The sequence below is a fragment of the Labrus mixtus genome, chromosome 11 (genome assembly GCF_963584025.1).
Source record: "Labrus mixtus chromosome 11, fLabMix1.1, whole genome shotgun sequence".
Taxonomy (NCBI): Eukaryota; Metazoa; Chordata; class Actinopteri; order Labriformes; family Labridae; genus Labrus; species Labrus mixtus.
In genome coordinates this window covers 29,647,145-29,669,615 of record NC_083622.1, presented here as the reverse complement: position 1 = coordinate 29,669,615, position 22,471 = coordinate 29,647,145, and the positions used below count along the sequence as shown (strand labels likewise).

Here is a 22,471-nt window from a genome sequence, read left to right as displayed (position 1 = left end):
AAATTTGAATCGATTTATCACAATTTTACGATTAATCTTTACATCCCTAGTCAAAAATGTCAAAGATAACAACACCAGGTGAAGTGCCCCTTTTGTTGAACTTCTAATGGAAGCAAACAGTATAGACAAGATACCTGTGGCCTTAATTAAATTTCAACAAGACTTCCCTGAGAGGACATACTATTGTACTCAATAAAACAGTTCATTCAGAATCAGGAATACTCAACTAGAATATGATATTCCTGAAGAAATTGCAGTTTCAGAGCTGGCAAAGCTGTAAGCATAAGCAGCTACCATCACAGCCATGGCTGTGGTAGCTGCAGCCATCGCTACCACATTCACTATTGTAACTTTTTCCACCTCCAAGCTGCAGCTAAAATTTTGAAAGGCCTTGAACACCAGCTATAGGCGATCATCTGTCAGTTGGTACAACCTTGTTGAGAGGCCCTGTTTTTAAATATTACCATAGAAGTTCACAAAGTGCACAAGTGTCTTACAAACAGCCAAAGGGTGGAGCAATAAGAACCAAATGCAAGAACTTCAGGCAAATGATGCTGAGAAAGTTATTTATCAATTTTATCATCATTTTAAAACCATGTCTTTTCTTACCACAGCGCCCTCTGTGGGTTAAATGGTATGAAATCTCTGTCTTATAACAATTTAATACATACTCTAACCACCAATTAGTAATTATATAGCCTGTCCTGCTAGTTTCAGGAATAAAACGCCCAACCATTGGATTAACTGAGTAGCAGTGTTACCCACTGAGCTACGGAGAAGGCAAGGACTCCTAGCCAATGCCACAATGTGAGGCATGACATCACTTAGGGAAAAAAAAAATGTTTTTAGACCTAACATTTATTTTAAAAATGTTGATGAGTAGTGAACTTCTAAATTGAATACAGCTTGCAGCACGGCAAGCAATCAGCATAATCCAAGGAACACTGCAAATATTACTTTCCTGAGGCTACTGGTAAACGAGCTATCAGCCTTGAGCACGAAACACTTAATGACTGACACCACATGGTGGCGCTATAGTGTCATATGGCTAAGTTTGAATACTATAGCACTTTTAGTTGTTGATATATCAGCTTTCAAGAATAGTCCCAATTGATTTTTTTTCCAAGAAACTCTCTTTCCCTGTTTTGTCAGGCAACATGTATCGTAGCACAACCACCATTTATGTTTTGTAAGAGTCATCAGTTGTCTCGTCAGCCTGTATGCCGACAAATGATGTCTCGTCCACTTGTTTGGTTATCTCCGCCCTAAACGCTTCATACACACAGTCTAAAAGTTTGTTTTGTATGGTACTGAATGTCCCTTTTGAAGATGGGCTGAGCATCAAAGTGCCTCTGAAGCCTTTAATCACCCTCTCTCAGTCTCAAAAATTAACCTGAATATTCCCTTGGTTAAGAGAGTCTGCCAACTTGTTATGGCCCTGCAGTGCTGTTTCAAATTTTCCACGCAGTTTAATACACCTTATAATCCGAGAGCACATACCTGTTTTCCTCCACCTGTCATGTTATGCTGCTCATTGGAGCGCCTGTTAGCGCTGTCAATTTGTGCAGCGACTTTCTATTTTTCCAAGTAAGCCAAATTCCACCACATTGTCCAAATGACTCCCACTGCTCTCATGTTTTGTAATCCTCTCGGAAAGATGTTTCAAATCTTTGAAACCGGTCCTCGACCAGGTTCCACCTTCACCGAATAGCAGACACGGAAAACAGAAGACTGTCTTATTCTCAATGCTAACCGTAAACCACTTTTTATTCGAGAACCACTTTACATTAAATCAACGTTTTTTATTACCAGCAGTAAGAACTATGACACTATCCCTTGGCTGGTGGGCGCCAAAGCACTTTAACGCCAACTTGGCTTCAAACCTGTACTCGAGTAAGAAATCCACTTAATTCACTTTCACAACTTTGCTTGCGTTTCAAAAGCTCCCACTTCTTGCAGACTAATTAATTGTTAACAGTCAAACACAGACAGCCAATCAGCAGATCCACACTGAATATTTAGCCAATCAACTCAACAAAAAAGAATGCATGGCGTTTTACTGGGCCTACGAGCAGTGAGCCCCACTTGTCTTTTTTTTTCTGGGATTTACATTAAATACACCAACACTCTGAGCTTGTGTTTTAGCATTTTAACCATACAATACACATTGCATCGTAAGGGAGGGGCTGGCCCAGCCCTGTTTAAAAAAAATAAAAAATAAAAAGCAAATACAAACATGCCAATCATAGCTAATACATTCAGACTGATAATACTATGTGACAAATATAGATGACTTTATTTGTTTGCACAGTTTTTTCTGGTGCCAACAGGTGGGGCTATGCCTGTCCTTAATGGCCAGTCGCCACTGATCCTTACATTATGCTCAACAACACCTTTTCAATGAAATATTCTAAAAAAGAAAACAAGTGTCAAAAAGAATACTGAGTTAAAACAGAAGAAGCATTGCAGCACTTTTTGGTGAAAGAAAACGGAATATTATGAGTGATAGATAAGATAGTGTGTTTTTTTGTAGCAGATCAGCAGACATCTGTCTGACATCTTTTTTTCAGAGCATTCTTAGAAAAAAATGTATTATCTTTCCATGAAGAACATTACAGCTGAGGGTCTTTGCATATTCAATGGGAAGAATAAGCTGTTTCATGATCCCTAAAATTAAAGACTCATGCCCACACAAATATCAAACTCACTTTTTGTTATCCTGTCAGATGTTCACATATACCAGTGATTACAATGTTTAAGCAGACAATGACTAAATATTCCTCTGCCGGGTATCAGACAATCGTAGTTCCCCAAAGAAAGTGCATTTTCTGACTAAAATGCTGCTGGCATTACAGCTTTTAATTTTTTTTAATACATGATATATAAATGAGATTAATTTAATTCACATTGTCAGATCCGGTGAGACCTGTTTAAAGGGCATAGATGGACATTGTACGAGCCAGTAGCATAGCCAGAAAAGAGACTTTAGCCTTGTTTCCACCAAGCGATCCGACAGCACGTCTTTTCTTTTTTTCCTCGAGTCCGCCTGTCTTGTAAACTAAGGAAGCTTCATAATTACGACCTTATGTACAAGAGGTAACCGTGCTCAAGTCCGGTTAGTCCTGGAGCAGTGTGAGTGCAGGCCAGGAGGGAATGAGGAGGGGGGCCGATCGTGCTTAAAGAGCTAATTGCATGTTAATTGTTTTTGTAAATTAACACTTAACATTGTCTGATAAAGGCTGTAGAATACGTTAATTCTTGATTTGATATGTTCTACAAAACAAAAAGGCACAAATTTAGAGGATAAAGTGGCCGTTTTCAGTATAGCTAGTTAGAACGCTCTTTTTTTCAACATCACGCCATATTACATAACATGGGGGACTCACGTTCTCTGACTCTGCTTTGATCCAATGTGCAGTAGGTGGTAGTGAGTGAGAGCGGGCATTTCGGATTGTGTTTTTGTTTCTTCCATTGTATAACATTTAATTTGATCAGTCATTAAGATGGTTAAATATTGTGTTTGTGCTCGATGCACTAAATAAGACATCGGCTCCACTGTTTCCCCAGTAGGAAGAAAAATTTAGTTAGCTTTGGTGCCTTGGTTCGTTTTGTGCAGGTGAAGAGATGGGACTTTATTTCTGCATGTGTGAACTGTCACAAAAAACGCGGTCGTCTGTGGTGCTCCTTTTTGGTAGAAAGATTATGTGCCTGGCGAAATGATGGAGTTCAGCATGGGATACCGAAGCCAGGACCGGGTAAGACTGATGGCGGGTGCTGTCCATTCAATATACGCAACTTCAGGTTCACCGGCATCAGCAGCCCCTAGCCGGCTCCCAGTGGCAGAAGTAAACAAAGATCTGTCAGAGATTCAGCCCGACGGAAACGTGAGCTGAGTGTTTTCTGACTCCAGATAAGTGGATATACGAATTTCAATAGTTAGAGTAACACTTGTTTAATTCATAATTATTATAAATATTATAGAATCCTTCAAGCTAATGGTGACATGGCATCAGGGACATGGGAAGTAGGCCTAGGGGTGCTGAAGTCAGGGACAATTGAAACCATCAGCTATAAGAACTTTAAAACTACAGTTTACCCCGTTACATGTGATGTGTGGATGTAGTAGCCTACACCGGTATGTGTGATTACTTTTTTGTCCGTCTGGACCTTGTTTTTAATAGGTGAGAGAGAGCTATACGAGTGAGTCGGGGAACGTTTCAATGCTTATATTGGGCACGGACAAAAAATCTAAAGGTTAAATTGATAATCCGCTCTACGGTTTAAATGTTTACCAGTAAAGTATGTTTACTACAACGCATGGCAGACTGCAGTCTCTGTTAACACACTGATGCCGTCCAAACTGCTACAATATGCGATAAGCTTATCCGTCTGTGTGCACGTCTGCGCATCACCGTCCCTGCTCTGTTTATTCAAATCTATAAACTGATCATAAGCCACGTCTGAACTTTCAGTGTGAGGTTTGATGTCTATTGAAATGTTCTTTAATCCGTTTGAGTTACTGTTAATAACTGGGGGACCTCTTATCTGCCCATTTTCATTCACTGTGATGTTTGTGTCTGACCAGTTTGTTATGTCATTGTTATGTTACAAAAAGCAGGTAAAATACCTTAGTTATTGTTATGTTACAAAAGAGTTATAGGTGATAACTGGACGGCGGTGCCTGAAGCCAGTGCTGCAGGTCTTCTATGTCCAGAACTGCCTTTCTCCAGTGGCTGCTCAGCCATCAGCTTTGTTACATTGTGGCTCTCTGTGTAACATAAAACCCCTCCATCGGTAGTACAACTTTACATTCACAAAATGTTATATTGAGAAACATTAATATTACACAGTAAGATAGATTGTTGTAGACTGTTTCTGTCCTAAACATACTCATGTCTACTGGCCTGAAGGGGACCATGCTCCTGCCTGAAGGTCATGTATCTGCAGTACAAAGCGATTCAGACAGCAGGCCTCAAAACCTGGGTGCTGTATCAGGCATGTAATGTCTGGTCTGGGGGTAAGGTTCTCCACCAACGCCCAGAAGGCATCCGCCTCCCTGCAGCACAAACTCTCCATGGCTGGAGCCATGGGCTGACATTTCCCACACAACCACCTATCAAAAAAAAGTTACAGGAAACTGTTATCCCTCTCTACCTAATGCGCTCTACAATGACAGCTTAAAGCATGTTGTTTAAAAGAGGGTGGCGAACGGCAATTTGGGGCATGTCTGACAATATTTTGGAATTTACGGGGCGCACAATCTGGACGCATAGCACAGAGCGGATGAATTTTGTGGCTTGAATATAGGCTTCATAGTGTGTTTTGGGTGTGAATTAAACCAATCAGAGTGTCAGCTCTCATTCCCTTTAAGAGTCAGATGCGCTAGCAGGCTAGTGTGTTGGTATTTACACTGCAGATTTCAGTTGTTATTCTGAGATAGCCTGAACTCTGGCTCTTCCCGGTCTCTATCACGCCTAACAGGTTGATAATTATAAGCCTGTGGACCATCATATGCATAGGAATATACATTTTATCGCGATGACTTTATCGCCAAGTAACAGGTAACGCCCAACTTCTGGATTTAGGATTTTATTGGCCACTATGCTGATTATTGACCAACCCTCGCATAGCTCTACATCAAACATTGAAATAACTAGTAATTGGATAAATGTGCTGTATTTTGGACCTATGTCCAGAGTACCAGAAAATGGGCACAGGTCAGGGACATTTTTATTTAAAAGAAGAATCTGTCAAGGGTGCTTCAGCTTGCAGCAGTGTGATATGCCTTCTATACTGTAACTATATATAAGAAAATGTCCTGGGCCAAATTCTGTGATATTTAACACATTGAGTACATGCATATGTCTTAGTACACAAAATTAACACTTACGAAGCTTTTTCCTGCATTTTATCCATTCTTACTCTACTTAGGATCAAGAAAAAAAACTGCACTATTGACAATTGATACCTCCCTCTTTCCTTTGTCAGCAGAAAGCCCCTCCCCCCCATCACTTTCCAGCAACGTCTAGCAGTTCCCAAGCTCTATTACTTATGCTGACTTCCATTGTCCAGGACCTGCTGCTTCGGCTGCCTGATCGAAAAAGCTGCTGCGGTGTGCATTATTAAACTAAGCTGTGTTGGTACAGACTAATTTAAACATTCCTAGCTGTGAGACTGAATATATCACATTTTGTCTTGCAGGCACATCCTGCCACAATGGATGTGTTCTTGGCAGCACAACTCATCAGGACTAAGGCTGCAGCAGCACAAATGGCAATCCAAGACCTTCAATCATTTATGTCAGTGGTTCCCAATTGGCAGCGAGCCGTTTAATGTAATCATTACCCAAACTGACCCCATAACAACATGGACAAACAAAGTGAAAAAAGTATGCCACAAAGGACACAACTTTTAATGTGCCAGTTTTGTTTTACTTTTGAAGAGGTTCCTACACCATAAATCTGATCTATGCTGGACTTTTGACTTATCAAGTCTCTGGGAATAAACTAGAGAATGTGAACCAGAAAGTTAATGATACTCTATAACTGTCCAAAATAAAGATATGCTGAAATAATACTACAATTATAAGTAGCAAAGTAGCACCAGTAGATCGGCATGTGCCCGGAATCTGCAGATGTGACATGTGACCGGCAAGCCCTCAAAAATAAAGCCGTTTCATGCTGAGTGCACAGCGACACAAAAACCAATGGACGGCCACAAACACACCAAGGTTACAGATCGGCAGTGTCGACGAGAGGTGCCCATCAACAGAGTAGAAAAAGGTTTGACATACAGGGGGAGAAACACATGTTTCCAAGTATCACTTTTCAGAAAATATGATTGAACCATATTGTTTAGAATTGGAAGTCACGTAAGTGTGTTTACATCACAGTCATTCCATGTCAATTATGTGTAATGTGAAGTTATGAGCTTACTTAATTGTGCTAACATTTGCCTGCTAACACAACAATGCAGGCTACAGGAAATTGCAGCTCAAGCTGAATATATGTTTGTCCTCCGCTTGCGCTTAATAGTGGTGGAAGCTTCAGAATAGCGGAGGTGTCGCCAAAGAGCAACTTGTTTTGGTTTCATGCTGGTGCTTAAGGGCGACATCTACTGGAACAAAAAGTTGCACATTCTTCTTTTAAAGAAAGAAAATCAGTATTGGCCAAAAGCTGTATCGGCAGGTCAGACCAGGTAAAAATCGGAAGTTTGAATCGGCCAAAGAAATTGCAATCAATGCATCTCAATTTAACACTATACACAGTATGTATAAAAAACACAATAGAAAGAGCTTCTATACGACAGCAAAAAGAAGGCACACAGCAGGATCATTTTGTATGTCCTATAGCGCATTGCTCATAATTGAAATAGTTTAAAAAGGAATGTGGACCTTTCTAAAGGGGCGGAGCTACTTGGCACTCAGGCCCACCCAATCAGGTGACCTTTTTGGTTGGCGCATCCAGTGAATTTTATTCACAAGCAGTCAATGAATACTGTGAATAGCAGGCATTGAATACTGTTTCAATAGCTGTAATTGGTCGTTTAGCTGAGTATTTGCAAAAAGATCGACAAATGCACACACAGATCCTCAAATGTGTGCACTAATCCCCAAATGTGTGTACTGATTTGCAAATATGTAGACCAATTGGGAAATGTTTACTCATTTAATAATGGCAGAAAAGTGAACTTTTTTTCCTGTAAGTCCTGAAAATACGCACAAATCATCGGTTACAACAGAGGTGGGCCTCTCCATTGGCTGTCATTTCACACGTGACTTTTGCAACACTCCTGCTGTGCAAGATCAGCAAATGCATACTCATATCTTCAAATGTGTGTGTGAAGATCTGCAAACACATCTGTTGGGGGTTTGTTGCCCTGAGGTCAGACCCACAGGCTAGGCGTCCAGGCTGCGTACCCCTTTGCCCACACTGTGCCTCAGTAGCTGTTCAGTCTGCATTTACAAACTGTCATGTGGGAACCTCACTGCATTTGTGTGTGGGATTTTTGAGACTCCCTTACCGTGGTTCGATTCATTTTTAGCAGGGAATTGTCTGTCGCCTATCAGATGTCTCCTTCCTATTCAGCCAATCACAGTATATAACAGCGTTCACATCCCAATTATAAGAATTAACAGTGCCAACAGCAACATTAACATTATTAGTGTTAACCTTTCCTGCTTAGGCGTTCCGACCGTGGTCTGAGCGCACAGGAGAGACTTATTGATCTGCTCAGGGCCAAAGGTGTAGCTCTCACTTCACCTTTATTGAACAGCAGCAAATAGTAAAGAGACACGGAGAGTCCGGCTTGTTTATTACACACTTGGGGCTCAAACTGTACATACTCTTCAGATACTGACTCTTCAGTTTCTCTGCTCCGGCCCTCAGCATCAGAAACGTGACTCGCGCCCACCGATCGAACACACACACTCGCCTCCGATCTCCCTCTCCTCACTAGCTTCACCACCCACACACAAGTGGAAGTAACTAATCCCATTCATACGCTGCCGACGAAGCAGTGGGAACAGCTTGGGGCCAAGTGTCTTGCCCAAGGACACATCGGACATGTAGCTCATTCTTGTTTCACTACTTTCAATGTTACTGAAACAGCATTAATCTGGCTAGATTGTTTTAAAGATCTTACTAAAGATCTATGCAGTTCAAAACACTTTTGAGCTTTACTGTTGAGTGAGTCAAAGTCTGTTGACAGTGTACATGTGATACTGATATTTATACTGTAATTAAATGCCTAAGATCCTTCATTATTTTACTACTTTAATCATGTATAGCCCAACTCAAAGGTAAATTAATTTCACATTTCTTCGAGTGCAAGATGGATGTCTCTGAATGTGTGGGTTTTATGCATCGAGTCACAGCCACAATGTTGCAACACCCTTCAAGGTCACTCCAAGGAAAATATGCATGTGGAGGGCAGCCTATTCATCATGATTGGATCTGCATGGCTTTGCAGGGGGTTAGCACATCCCAGCAATACTCCCTAGACACCATTCGCATACATAAGTAATCAAGTGCAAGGCCCATTCATGTCGATCAGCAGCTCAGACGTGCAGACAGACAGATATCCCCTTATGAAGGTCAGGATAAGTGGGGAGTGAATGCTACATCATATATTTTGTGTAGCCGCTATCAGCAGCCACGTTTTACAACCTCTCTTCCTGCAGGACTCAGGACTGTGGATTAACATTACTTTTACCAAGGAACAAAGGAACTGATCAATGATTTAAGTCTCCCTCTCAGACAGGATGTTATGAACTTTTACAACACCTGGAATAAACAATCGAGCGGAAACAGAACACTCTGCTATGTATGAATTGACCCCAAAGACATGAACTGTGACCGAAACCAGTCTCTGCAAAGTCGTAAAATTGACCATCTGTTGAAGGACTGCTGAAGAACTGAATTAAACCACAGCGTTCAATTCTGCATCAAATGAACATTTATGTCTTTCTTCATCTAGATATTTGTAATTGTCACATTGAATGTATTATAATCATCTTTTTAAACTCAAAATCTGATCTTCAGAACAGGAATAAGAGTTATATTATGTTTAATAGGAATTTGACGTGGAGCGCTATTGCCATCTAGTGTTAGAATATCCATGAATACGTAACCTTCATAATTATACATTTAGGACGTGTTATAAAGCATACTCTTTGATATTAGCTATAGAAGGTGTTATTTAAAGACACCAATTTCTTTTCCTACTTTATTAATATGTCTTATTAAGAATGCTGACTGTATAACATGGTTTTGTTCACCTACAGGCTGGGATTAACTGAGGATGTTCCCAGATGGTGTGATTTTCATCTCAACATGAATCTGATAGAAATGTTTGTCTAAATATATGACGTGAACCTACATCAACGTGGATCTGATAGAAATAATATCAAAATGAATGTATGGTGAGGTATATATGTTTAGATTCTTATTCTTAATCTTATTGAGTAAACTCGGTTTAGTTTAAACAATTGTCCTCCAGTCAGAATGGGAGTCACCCCTCTTTGCCTGCAGGCCCCCCTCCTTCTCCCGCAGCTGATAAGAGTTCACACTGAGCTCAGATCTTTAGTTATTTAGTTTGTTTTGGTTTCTTGAAGTTTAGAGCTTCAGCTCTTGCTCTCTTCTCTTCGGACTTCGGTCCGAATCACTTCTTTTAAGTTTGTGCCGTAGAGACGAGTCTCTGCCGAACTTTCTTTTTCACGCACAATTTTTGGAACATCAGTTCTTTCTGGCTCAAGCAAGGTTTTTTTAACTTTCTTCTCCAAAGTCTTTGCTTTTCAATTTTGAACGCCAATTCCTTAGTTTGGATTCATCAAGATGGCCATCCGGTTGATCTGAATTGGAAATCGACGTATCAAAAGACTCTAATATTTTTTCCTGTTGGATCCTCTTGGAGCTTCTGAGACAACGGCTGAACCGACGTACATTCTCCATCCCAGCTGCATACTCTGACCAAGTTGTCAAGGCATCTAATCTGGCCCGTGGACCTCTCTGGGCCTGAAAAGAACCGCTTGCCAGGGACTGAAACGCGGGACCAGCCGGCGGAGTTCAATTGAACACATCTCACAGTAAGACTGCTGGTGGCAAGGGGTGTTGGAAGATTAAGTCATGAGTCGTGTCTATTCAGAGCCCTCCTTTAAATCCAAATAGAATCCCAAAATTCCTTTATCAACTTTTTCTTTTTGACCATTTTCTGATCAAGTCATTCAAACAATACCGCGTCTTATCTCATTACTAAATATATAATGTCACCATACATTATAATTGCATTATACCGATCATAATAATCATATTCTTTATCGGTTTCATCTATACATTATTGTTTACCCCTTTTTATATGAAATTTTACACATAAAATTCAGGACTTTGTCTGTGTGTTTTCTTATTTAACATTTCCAGAACTTACTTCTTTCAAGATATGAAACTGACTGATTAATTAATTAACTTATACCATTAAAGTTATTTTCTTCTTTTAACAGGAAGTGGTGCCCCCTTCTTTTAATCCGAGGTTAAATTAAGATATAACAATAATTTAATTACACTACATTTGTTATGACTGTAATTACTAATGTTTTATGATAATATAGAATGTTGATATCGGTATTGTGAGGCGTGCTAGGTTATGATACAGAAGTTCATAACTTAGTAGTAGTAAAGATATTTTCCACATCAATTCTGTCAGGATTAAGTGTGTAAATTGCGTTGAAATATGGTAAACTACACGCTTCCGGCTTCTAATCCCTTTCGTCCCTTATTCATCCATTTAATAGTTTGGTCATTTTAAAGCTATTGCTGGTCAAGTTCTAACACCTTCACATAATTTCTTCAATATTTCTGTCTGAGCTGTTGTAAGCATCACAGTTATTTCCTGTTAATGTCACTACAGTTCAGCAGAGGTCACTACAAATCAGCAGAGGAAGTTCTTTTAATGGATGGCCTAACATGATTCACAACCAAGTAGGGAAAATGTTGTTAAACTCCTTTTCATTTTAGATTAAATGGTGTGCCTACAATGCAATTGCTATAGAATGGCAATTCTCTTGACATTTGTAACCAGAGAAACTGTGCCATAAATTTCCTTAATAATCCATTAGGGTGACATCTATTGTCTTTATTGAGTTCTTGCTGGCTGGCATAGGCAGCTTTAGCATGCAAATGTTAAAATATGTTACCCCAATCAAAGCAAGGATGCCTTTTCAGGATTAAAAGACAATTTTACAGTCCCATTCAGTATGTGTAGACAAAAACAATCAACTCTTAAAACATTCACTTTTAGTTAATCTATCATAGTGGAAGTTCAAATAAACAAAGACCGCATTGGACAAAGTAAAAAAGCACAAAATGCAATTTGAATTTCATTGATTATATGCTCATTTGGGGCAATCTTCAATTTTAAACAAAGGTAGGCTACCATTTTAAGACACTTGAATTTTAATTAATAAATTTTAATAACACTTGTATTTTATACTACTGTCTTTGGATGTTTGATTTAGGAGAACTCAAGCAAATAAGTAAATCAAACGCACTGCAACAACAGCACATTGCAACACTGTCAGATTCACTGGTTTCCTAATCCATTGTACTGTATTTTCATTAAGCAGTATGGAAGGAGAAAAATGACTTGTTCTGTGTTCTGCAAAAAAAATAATTGAGCTTTTGGGTTCTTTGAATTTCATGATAGCCTATTACAGTCGATTTGATCAATGAAATGCTGATGCTCTATTACACAAATAAAGTTCCTAACGGATAAATAAAGTTATTTGAATTGAATTGAATTGAATGAAATCGATGAATCAGTTTTCATCACATGATGATATCCTAACCATGCTGTATACCTCATTTTGACACAAAGAAACTTCCTACTGTATAACATTCCGGTTTACTTCATGCCAACCTCTCCTTGCCTTTATCTCTGCAACAACCTGGAGCCTAGAGATCAGGAGCAATACATATATTACTAATGCAGTGGCGAGTCCTTTGTGTCAATGTAAATCAGGACTTGAAAGGTAAATCTCAGTCTAATCTGCCTATGATGTTCTTACACTGTTGATCCGGTTGAGATCATTATAAAGCTCTATTACATAAGGGCTTAGCTAGAGGTAACAACTTAGCTGTGTGTGCTGTAAATGTATGTATAGTATAGGTGAGTATTACAAAACAAAGGGTCAAGAGTAAACAGCTGTGCACTGAATAGTCTAAATTCTTACAGAAGAATCTTCAGTGATGCAAACTAATAGAAAGCTCAGGTAATGGCTTGGGACTGCAGGAAGTGTGATTTAATCTTTCAACTCTAACATAGACTAACTCTGTATATCAGACCAACTTGCTAGTATTCAAATTACAGTAGTTTTACATACATATTCCAATAGGTACAGAAACCAGGAAAATTATTAAACATGCAGGCTTAATCTGAGCTTGAAGCCATGTCTTCTTTAGTAATCATTGCTTCATATGTGATATGCAAAATGTCGATAATATCGGTAAAGATATTGTATCCAGATTTTATACTTCAAAGAAATACTAGTATGCATATGATGAAACGTTGTGTGTGATGTGACCTGAAGTCAACAGTCACATTTCCTCACATCAATTTATTTCACATCCCAAGTCATCTGTGGAACATCGCTGATCAGAAATGTCAGCCATTAACAACAAGACATTTTAAACTGCCTTGAGATTTCTTTCTGTTTATTATTTGGATAAAAGTAGATCAAAAGTGACATTGTGCTGACCTTTTTGTGGTAAACATCCTGACAGCGTCTTCTTTCTTCTGCTTGAAGGCTTTGGAAGCTTGAGGTTTGATGTTGACTTTTCAAACCTGTAGGCAGCTTGCACATGCAGACGCACACCTGCATGTAAAAAAAGGAAAGGGGAAGGGGGCAGAAGGAGATAACAGTGAGATTATAATAATCACAGTCGAGTCATCCCTAATTTAGATACCTTTGTCCCACTGACTTCAACAACCCTTTGTGAGTTTGTCTTCTATTTTGCAATTCCAGTTGACTGGGCATTGCAAAGCATATTTCAGCCAACATGGCGTACCACAGGGCTGTGTGCTGAGCCCATTCCTCTACTCCCTCTTCACCCACGACTGCAGACCTGTACATGGATCCAACACCATCATCAAGTTTGCGGACGATACGGCAGTGATTGGCCTCATCAGCAACAACGATGACATAGCCTACAGGGAGGAGGTACAGCATCTGGCCGCCTGGTGTGCTGACAACAACCTGCTCCTCAACACCAGGAAGACGAAGGAGCTCATCGTGGACTTCAGGAGAGAAAGAGGAAGCACGCACAACCCCATTCACATCAACGGGATGGCTGTTGAACGTGTCTCCAGCTTCAAGTTCCTGGGGACCCACATCACAGAGGACCTCTCCTGGTCCACTAACACCTCCAGTCTGGTTAAGAAGGCTCATCAACGCCTCTTTTTCCTGAGGACACTGAAGAGACACCACCTGTCTTCAGCTGTACTGATGAACTTCTACCGCTGTGTGATCGAGAGCATCCTGACCAGCAGTGTCACAGTCTGGTACGGAAACTGCTCTGTCACAGATCGTAAGGCGATACAGCGGGTGGTAAAAACCGCCCAGCGCATCACAAGGTGTCCACTTCCTGCCATTGAGGATGTCCAAAGAAAACGCTGTCTGCGGCGAGCTCACGGCATCCTTAAAGATTCCTCCCACCCTGCCCACAGACTGTTTACCCTCCTGCCCTCCGGTAGGCGCTTCAGAAGCCTCCGGACCAGAACCAGCAGACTGAGGAACAGCTTTTTCCCCAGAGCTGTCTCTCTACTGAACTCTACCCCCCGAACTCTGAACTCTGTCTCTCTCTCTCCCGAACTCCGCCCCTTGCTGACCCCCCTTCCCCTGCACATCACCTCACACCCATCATCCCCACCACCACTCCTCCTGGTCATACACACACATCTCTCATCCAACTGTATTATAGTATGTTCATATCACCTCAATAAGTTATCGACCTGTAAAATATGTCCATATTCTGTATATTATCTGTAAACTAGTATAGCATGCTCACTGCACCTTAATCTGTATATTATAATCCTAAGAATATACTTATATTTATAGCATCCCATTAATCCAGCCATATATACCCAATAATTCCCTTTTTTTTAGTCTACATCTGTAAATTTTGTAATTACTTGTACATAGCACAGATTCTTGCACTTTCTGCTTATTTGCACTTGATGCAAAGAGATGCCAAACCTCATTTCGTTACTCTATGCTTGTATATGTGTAATGACAATAAAGTTGAATCTCATCTCATCTCATCTCATTACAAAGACAATAGATGGAGTCAAACCCAGTTTTAAGAATAGTATACTTTACCCTGGTACAAGAGAACCAATTTCAAAAAGACTGAAAATGAAATGCACTCATTTGTACTTGAGTAACAGGAACAGGAAAAAAATAGAAAGAGAAAAAACTACTTTGCTTGTGTCAGCGATTATGTAAAACAGTCTCTGAATGATAAAATACACAAATGGAGTCTCTATTTGTATGTATGTATACCAACCACACTGTGTAATGACTGGGAGTTAGCCTCTGCTCTTTCATGCATTGGTTATCAGAGACTGTGGAGGAGAGGTTGGGGGTAAAAGAAGACAGGGTTCAATAATTAATGCCAAGGTCTATGCAGGCCCCACATATCACCCTCTCCTGTCTTTAATGAGATGAGTGGACAGCTCGAGGGAAGGAAGTAGGCAATGGAAGGAGAGCACCTGGCTCAGCCAGAATTTCTACCTTTGTCCACTATTGGTTAGATCCGCAAGCATTTACACACACACACTATCTGTCTACTCTCATTTATAGCCCGTTTCATGTCTGAAAGAGCTGAAAAGTTGGTATAAAGGTTAATAAAAATAAGACAGTTTAAACATCGATTTGTTCATTGAGTTGACATGCAAACAGAGAATGTTCTAATTTCTGTAATTTCTGTAAGCTAGTAAAGAAGCCAGTCACAAAAATGTAGTATTACTTTTACATATCAAATTTGGCAGACTGAGTTTGAACTTAAAACATTTTTGAATTCTGTTTGAAGTTAAGATAAACTGTTTTCACATCCCATTACTTTCAGGGCATGACGTGCTTTTGATAAAGCATGTAACTGGATGAAATAGTAGGTAGTCTCACTGTTAAGAATCAAACAAACAACACATTTCAGGTCATATGTCAAGACAGGAATGTCCTTCCCTCATGCTGTGTTCATGATTTTTATATTCCCTATACCACCTGCTCTCTTGACATCAACCTACCCACTTCCTTAAAGAAACTCTTGCAACAAGTTTGAATTTTTCACAAATGTATTCAACTCCTCACTCTCATCTGGGTTTTTTCCTGATCTTTTCAAAACATCAGTAGTTCAACCCCTCTTGAAAAAACGTATTCTCAACCAAGACATTCTCAATGATTTCAGGCCAATATCAAAACTGCCGTTCCTTGCAACGATTTTGGCAAAAATTGTTGCTGAGCAGATCATTTCTTTTATGAACGGTAATAGTCCCATTGAGAAAATTTCAATCAATCGTATTTTAGGGCAGGCTATAGCACTCAAACTATCATCTTAAGGTTTTTTAATTAAATAATTTTAGCAGCTGACTCTGGGCAACACACTGTTTTACGCCTGTTGGACCTGTTGGCAGCTTTTGACGCTGTCATCTAAGTATTTTAATCAAATGTCCAGGATTGGTTTAATTCTAATCTCTGGGAGCGATCATTCTGTGTGGAATTTTGAAATCAACTTCAGTATATAGAGTTTCACAAGGTTCTGTTATGGACCCTGACTATTTTCAGTTTACATGCTACCACTTGGCCATATTATTACAAACCACAATATCAATTACCATTTCTATGCTGATGACAATTATATTTCTCCTTCAACAGTATAGACCCAAATCAATAATACAACCTCCACAAGTGCATTGCAGACATACATAACTGGATGGCAGCTAATTTTATAAAATTACACTCACAAAAATCAGATGATCATAGTAGGGATGGGAATTTACAGTAATCCCTGTACTCGGTTACTCTAATTACCTAATGAACGAGTACTCGAGTACCCGCAAATGATTATTTTTTTTTTTTACCATTAACAAAAAAGAAAGGGTCCGTCATCGGAATTGTAAGCTTTATGCCTGTAAAATATCATAAATATCCAATATTTAAACATACATGTAAATTAATAGCCTTCTCCTTCCACAAAACTTAATGGGGGCATATCTCCAGTTACCATTTTGGTTATTAGCAGGCTAATCTTCTCTGCTCTGGTTTCGTCACAATGACGTGTGCTAACCATAGACTGTGCTAACAGGGCTAGCAAATGAAGCAATGTGAGAGGGCCCGTTTTCTGTCTCCGCTGTTTTCTCCTTGTGCTTTAATTGTGTGTTTAAGCATCAAACTAGTATTTCTATGGTATGCATGTTTAACGCCACATATCTTGCACTGAACATTAATGTCGTCTTTTTTGTCGAAGTACTTCCAGACATACCTTTATTGGCTGACATATCGCAGGTGTAGCAGACAACAGGGACATATGACCCACACATACATTCACTCAGACAACACATTCAACAACAGCAGACAGACAGAGAAACACACCAAGATGGTGAATTTTTAAATTCACCATCTAAGACTTGCTTTTTATTGATTTTATTGTTTTATTATTTAGTGCTATTTTCTTTATCAAATGTTGCTAATTGGCTTTTAATTGCATGTAAATAGCATTGTTTTGAAAAATGCTATACAAATAAATGTATTATTAGTATTAAATATTATTAGCACTGTGACACAACAGCGTGCTCAAAAAAGCAAATGCTGACAAAGATTTGGACGAGCAATAAGGCAGGGATTCACACAAAGGGCTGTTTCCCAGTTGCCTACAGAGTGTCATATTTTATTATATTTAGTATATAAAAATACTAAAAGCTCTGTGAAGCTGTACTAATGGGGCATTCGTGCAATGTTGGCAGAAGGAAAACTGCTATTCCCACCTAAATGCCTTAACTCATTCCCAAATGGTTACTTTCATTTCAGCTTTGTTGTCCCTTCAACTAATGTTTTTTGGCTGTTATTAATCTGAAGCAGTTCATTAACCAATAAAGCCAGACTGTAGAGAAAAACTGTGTTAGGTATGGTAAATGGACTTGAGCTTTTCTAATCTTCTGACTACTCAAAGCGCTTTTATATCGCATGTCACACCTACACATTCTCACATTGATGGCAGAGGTTGCTATTTAAAGTGTCAGAAGTAACTAATCCCATTCATACACATGCATACGGCACTGACGAAGCAGGAGCCAGTGTTAAGTGTTAAGTTCTTGTCCAAGGACACATCGGACATGTTGCTGCAGGAGCTGGGGATTGAACCCCCACCTTCCCTGATGAGAGACATCTGACTCTACCAACTGAGCCACAGCCGCCCCTGCGAATCAGCCCCTTGCAATACACAATGAATGGGGGCAAAGTCTCTTTTCACATCACTTCACGTTCACTTCAAGTGGGCACACATGGACCCGCTGAATGTTAACCAACACTTGGAACAAAAAAAGTATTTTGTTTTCCAACATGTTCCTTATCTTACCGTTAAAACAACATGTAAATACTATTACTACAGCTAAGCATAGCCAGGATGATAGATGGAAGCGGCCATTGTTTACATGTCTCCTGTTTTTTTGTGAGTGGAGTTGTCTTGGTTGACTGAGTTATTCCGGAGTATTTCTGGAAGCATGTCTGTGGTGATAGCATGATGTGTTTGACGTCCGAGATGTAACAGAATGTTAGGTGAATAGGTGATTCGCAGGCCGCCGGGGATGTTGTTTCTGCTCACGGTCACACAAACCAAACCTGCAGTAATGCCCAAAAAAGTATCTGGATATCCATGCCGAAGGTAGAAATTACCGGGGGTAAAAGAAAGAAAAAGAGACAGCCGTGTGTTGTAGTCTGGTAGCCACTGGGTTAACAGAAGTAAACAAAGAGGCAGAGCTACGAGAGGACAAGCGAGTGAAAAAAAGAAAGGCCGCTTCGTCTAAGTTTAAAAAGTTCAAACACACTCTTCCTATGTCGTACACAGAAAGAACACAGAGAACAATATATATGTATATATAAGGAATAAACAGTGGAAAAATGTAATAAATGCTAAATAACTGCTCTGTGAGCCGGCCGGTCGTCCACACTAGCAGCGACCCGGAGACTGTTCCAATTTCAATTTTTGTGGGGCACGATTCGATTCGATATTGATTTGATAATACATACAGATGACAGGAATACCCACATAACTCATCACAGTACCTTCTGATATTTGTTAAATAATTATGTGTGCATTGTTTGTATAGGTATGATCTAAAGTGCAAATTTGTACCTGAACTGAATTTGCAGCAAAATCGTAAAAAAACATAACTGTGCTGTAATGGCCTGGACAATAACTATATGTAAAGTGCACAATTGTGCCTGACCGTCATAGCACCCACAGTGCCCCCAGTGGACAGGGGCGTCATTACAACAAAAAATATCAATCTCAGGATTTCCCTGAATCTGAAAATAATAATTGCAAAGTATTGATTAATCGATATTTTCAAGAGATACCATCAAGCCTTCAATTTTAAGATGTATAATTTGTTTTAGCACATCCACAGTAATTGTCATTAACTGTCAAATCAATGATCTGTAGAATGTTTTTTGTTTGATTTGGATTCTAAGTAAGACGATGAAGATAATGGCCAACAGTCAATCAGTGAGTGTCTAAAAAAACAAAAACTAACTGTTGGCATCAGAGTCTTACGGAAATAAAGTTAACCATATTTACATTTAAATTTGAATTGTCACTGTTTCTAGTTTTATAAATGACTAACAAACTGACTAGAGAACTTAAATAAAAAATAGCTGTGTTGGTTCCTGGAGAAGATAAGAAGTGTGAGCTGGATAGTTGTTGTATTAAAATGAGGTAGGATTAGCTGGCCCAGCATCTAGCTGAATTAGTAACAGCCAAGAAAGAAGAACAGTGAAGTTTTTGTAGTCTACAGCCATATACTGTAAATATTACTGGACGAACCCTGACCCGTCTGTTACATAGGCAGCAAATGAGTCCAATCGACGGCCGCATCCATATTGCATTTGCAGTCTCAACCTAACTTCGGATCAACCTAGCCACAGCAGTAAGGCGGGACCGGCGGGACTTAAGTCCGCCCATTCAGCGCGACGTTAGCAGTCCACTTCACAGCATAGCTAACGGCTAGGCTGCTATCATCCCCTATTCCTGCTCGTCCTGAGAAAACTCTATAAACATTAAGTTAACATTTAACTTTTCTACAACACAGTTAAAACAAATTATATTCAACCCAAATATTTAATTAAAGTCTTAAAACTACACCTTGTTAAATATACAATTATGGTTATTAGTTATTTGTCAGAGCAGTTACTAGACTTTGTCCGGGTTAGCAAAGTTTTATCCATAAACTGTAAATAAATATGAGACATCCAGAAGAAATCAATATTACAAAGCATACAGTTCATGTTACTGTTCTGACAAAAAGAGGAATGTCTGTGTTTTATATTTACTGATGTCAACAGTGATGTGGGTGAACATGACAATTGAAAAATAATTATTTAGTATTTATTATAAGATATTTGTTTTCTATAGAACCCCATGAAGTCATGGAGTCTGTGGACAGTGTCAGCTTCACACCAAGTATTAGAAAAAATAGTGTTTAAGACTGGCATCCATTATTATTATTGCAGCTACCTTGTTCAATATTATTCCTGCAGATGTGGCTAAAAACAAAAAAAACACCCTGAGCTGTCACATGTAGTTAACTGTACATTTTGTCTTGTCTGAGGCATTAATTGAACACCTTTGTATTTCTCCTATAGACACAGTGTGGATTATTGGTGACAGAGAGCTGCAGAGACAGAGGAAGAAACCTGAGCCTCAACAACATCTTCATTTGTTGGTTCTTCTGGGGTGGACTTTGGTTGCTTCTCTTCAACAGCTCGCTGCGAGGGAGGTCTCCCCCGGATGGCCTGAGTGATGTCACCCACAGGCTGAGAACTGGAGCTGAGGCGGGTTTTAAACCTCCTGACAAACCGTTACACCGCACCCGCCTGTCAAGCTGGTCAGCTACACACCTTATTGTGAATAATCAATCAATCAATCAACTTTTATTTGTATAGCGTCAACTCATAACAAGTGTTATCTCGAGACACTTTACAAGAAGCAGGTAAAATACCTTATATAATAACTCTTATCCTTCATCAAATCAAACGACCCCCGTACAGTGTGTCGATCGAGACATGAGCTAATCACACCTATTTGTTTGTTTTGTACCAAGCTGTAAACATGTTAATCTCTGCTGTAAAAACAGACTTTTTGAATGTGGTTTTTCACATTAAATAAATATTTCTATATAAATGCACTCCTTTATGTCTACTTATGAGTATGAGTTTTTACCAAATACTAATGTAGTTCATAATTTGCCCTTAAACACAACCCCATTCTTAAATCAAGATACATGGAGAGTAAATAAGATCAATAACTTGTGAATAAAAACAGTTAAAAATGATTTAGAAATGTAGTCTTCCCAGATCAATTTCACATAATATCAACTTCTCCCATCTAAACTGGACAAACGGTTTTAAAATGGGAAGAAAATGGTTTGATTGCAAGTTGTTTGGAGGAGATCTATTTTTATTTGAATAGCTGAAGCATGAATACAGTCTTCCAAGGTACAAACCCTCTTCCTTCTCCTGAAGCCTGTGGAGCTCGTTGATGTACTGCCGTCTTATCTGCTGGCCATCTTCTCTCACCAGAACTTCGACTGTTGAAAAGTAATTCAGAAGAAGCTCGAGCATGTGACATGGATTCAGGAGAACATGGACTTTTAGTGAGGGGTCTTCAGGATGGAAAAGAAAGAGAGAAAATAGCAGTTATTCATTAAATCAATTTGTTTGTGCATTTTCTGTATTCATCTGTATGTAAGAGCACATTTATAAATTCAACAGTACTACCCAGACAACAAAGGTACAGTATTCAGGTAATCAACATCTATTCAAAGTTAATAAGATAAACCTTATTGTAATCATGCTATTTTCAGCTCTCTCACTCACTTGCACGATGATATTCCACATCAAATTGTCTCAGATTTTGTGTGAGGAAAAATTAAGCAATTTATTGTGGATAGTACTTAACATGAAACAAATATAACCTGAATTATTTAAATCATTAACAGGTCCCAACTCTCTGTGCTTCAGTACAGAACATACAGTAACTCATTTATTATTAACATGAGCTCAGTACATGGCTGTATTGTTCAAACTATTTCTTGTACTTATGGCTTTATATCTCATTTTAATTCCACATGTTATTTATATATTTTATATTTCTACTGCTATATTCTTTATAAGAGCATCTGTAACGATTAAGAACTATATTAATAACCAGATTAAATTTACCTGAACTCATACAAAGTTAATTTGTTTTTATTTGGTAACCGTTTGCACAAATCTTAAGACACTACATCAACCATGTAACATTAATGTCATCCTCTATAACCTACACAGCATGAGGTTCAGTTAAGTTTATGTTACTGATGGATAATTACTACACAAAGTTTGTTTTTTAATGTCCACATTTACGTCATCATGACGTCAGATAACCATATTTACAGTCTGTGGTTAACCATCGAGGTGAACCTTTAGCTTCTAACATCACACAAACTCATTATTTATCTTAACAACAAACATTTCTAAACCATGTAAATAATGGACTACACTGAGTACAGTTAGCCGACTGGTTTACAAGCTAACGCTAAACAAGCTAGGTCCGTAAATATAAATACCGACACGTGAGTATGCAGTAAATATAACACTACTATATCACTTACCAAAAAAAACTGAAGCATCAACTTGTTGGATGGTCTGTTAACCGCACAGCAAGCC

The 22,471-nt window shown here is 39.1% G+C and overlaps 1 protein-coding gene across 1 annotated transcript in view; it reads right to left on the bottom strand.

Annotated features, from left to right (window-relative positions):
• oxr1a (oxidation resistance 1a) overlaps positions 1-13,366 on the bottom strand; it is a 135,894-nt gene extending 122,528 nt beyond the window's left edge. Inside the window, exon 1 of the mRNA XM_061051256.1 lies at positions 13,250-13,366. Within this exon, the coding sequence (XP_060907239.1) occupies positions 13,250-13,266 (17 nt within the window). The 5' untranslated portion in view covers positions 13,267-13,366. The remainder of the gene's footprint in view (positions 1-13,249) is intronic.
• Positions 13,367-22,471: the final 9,105 nt, after the last annotated feature.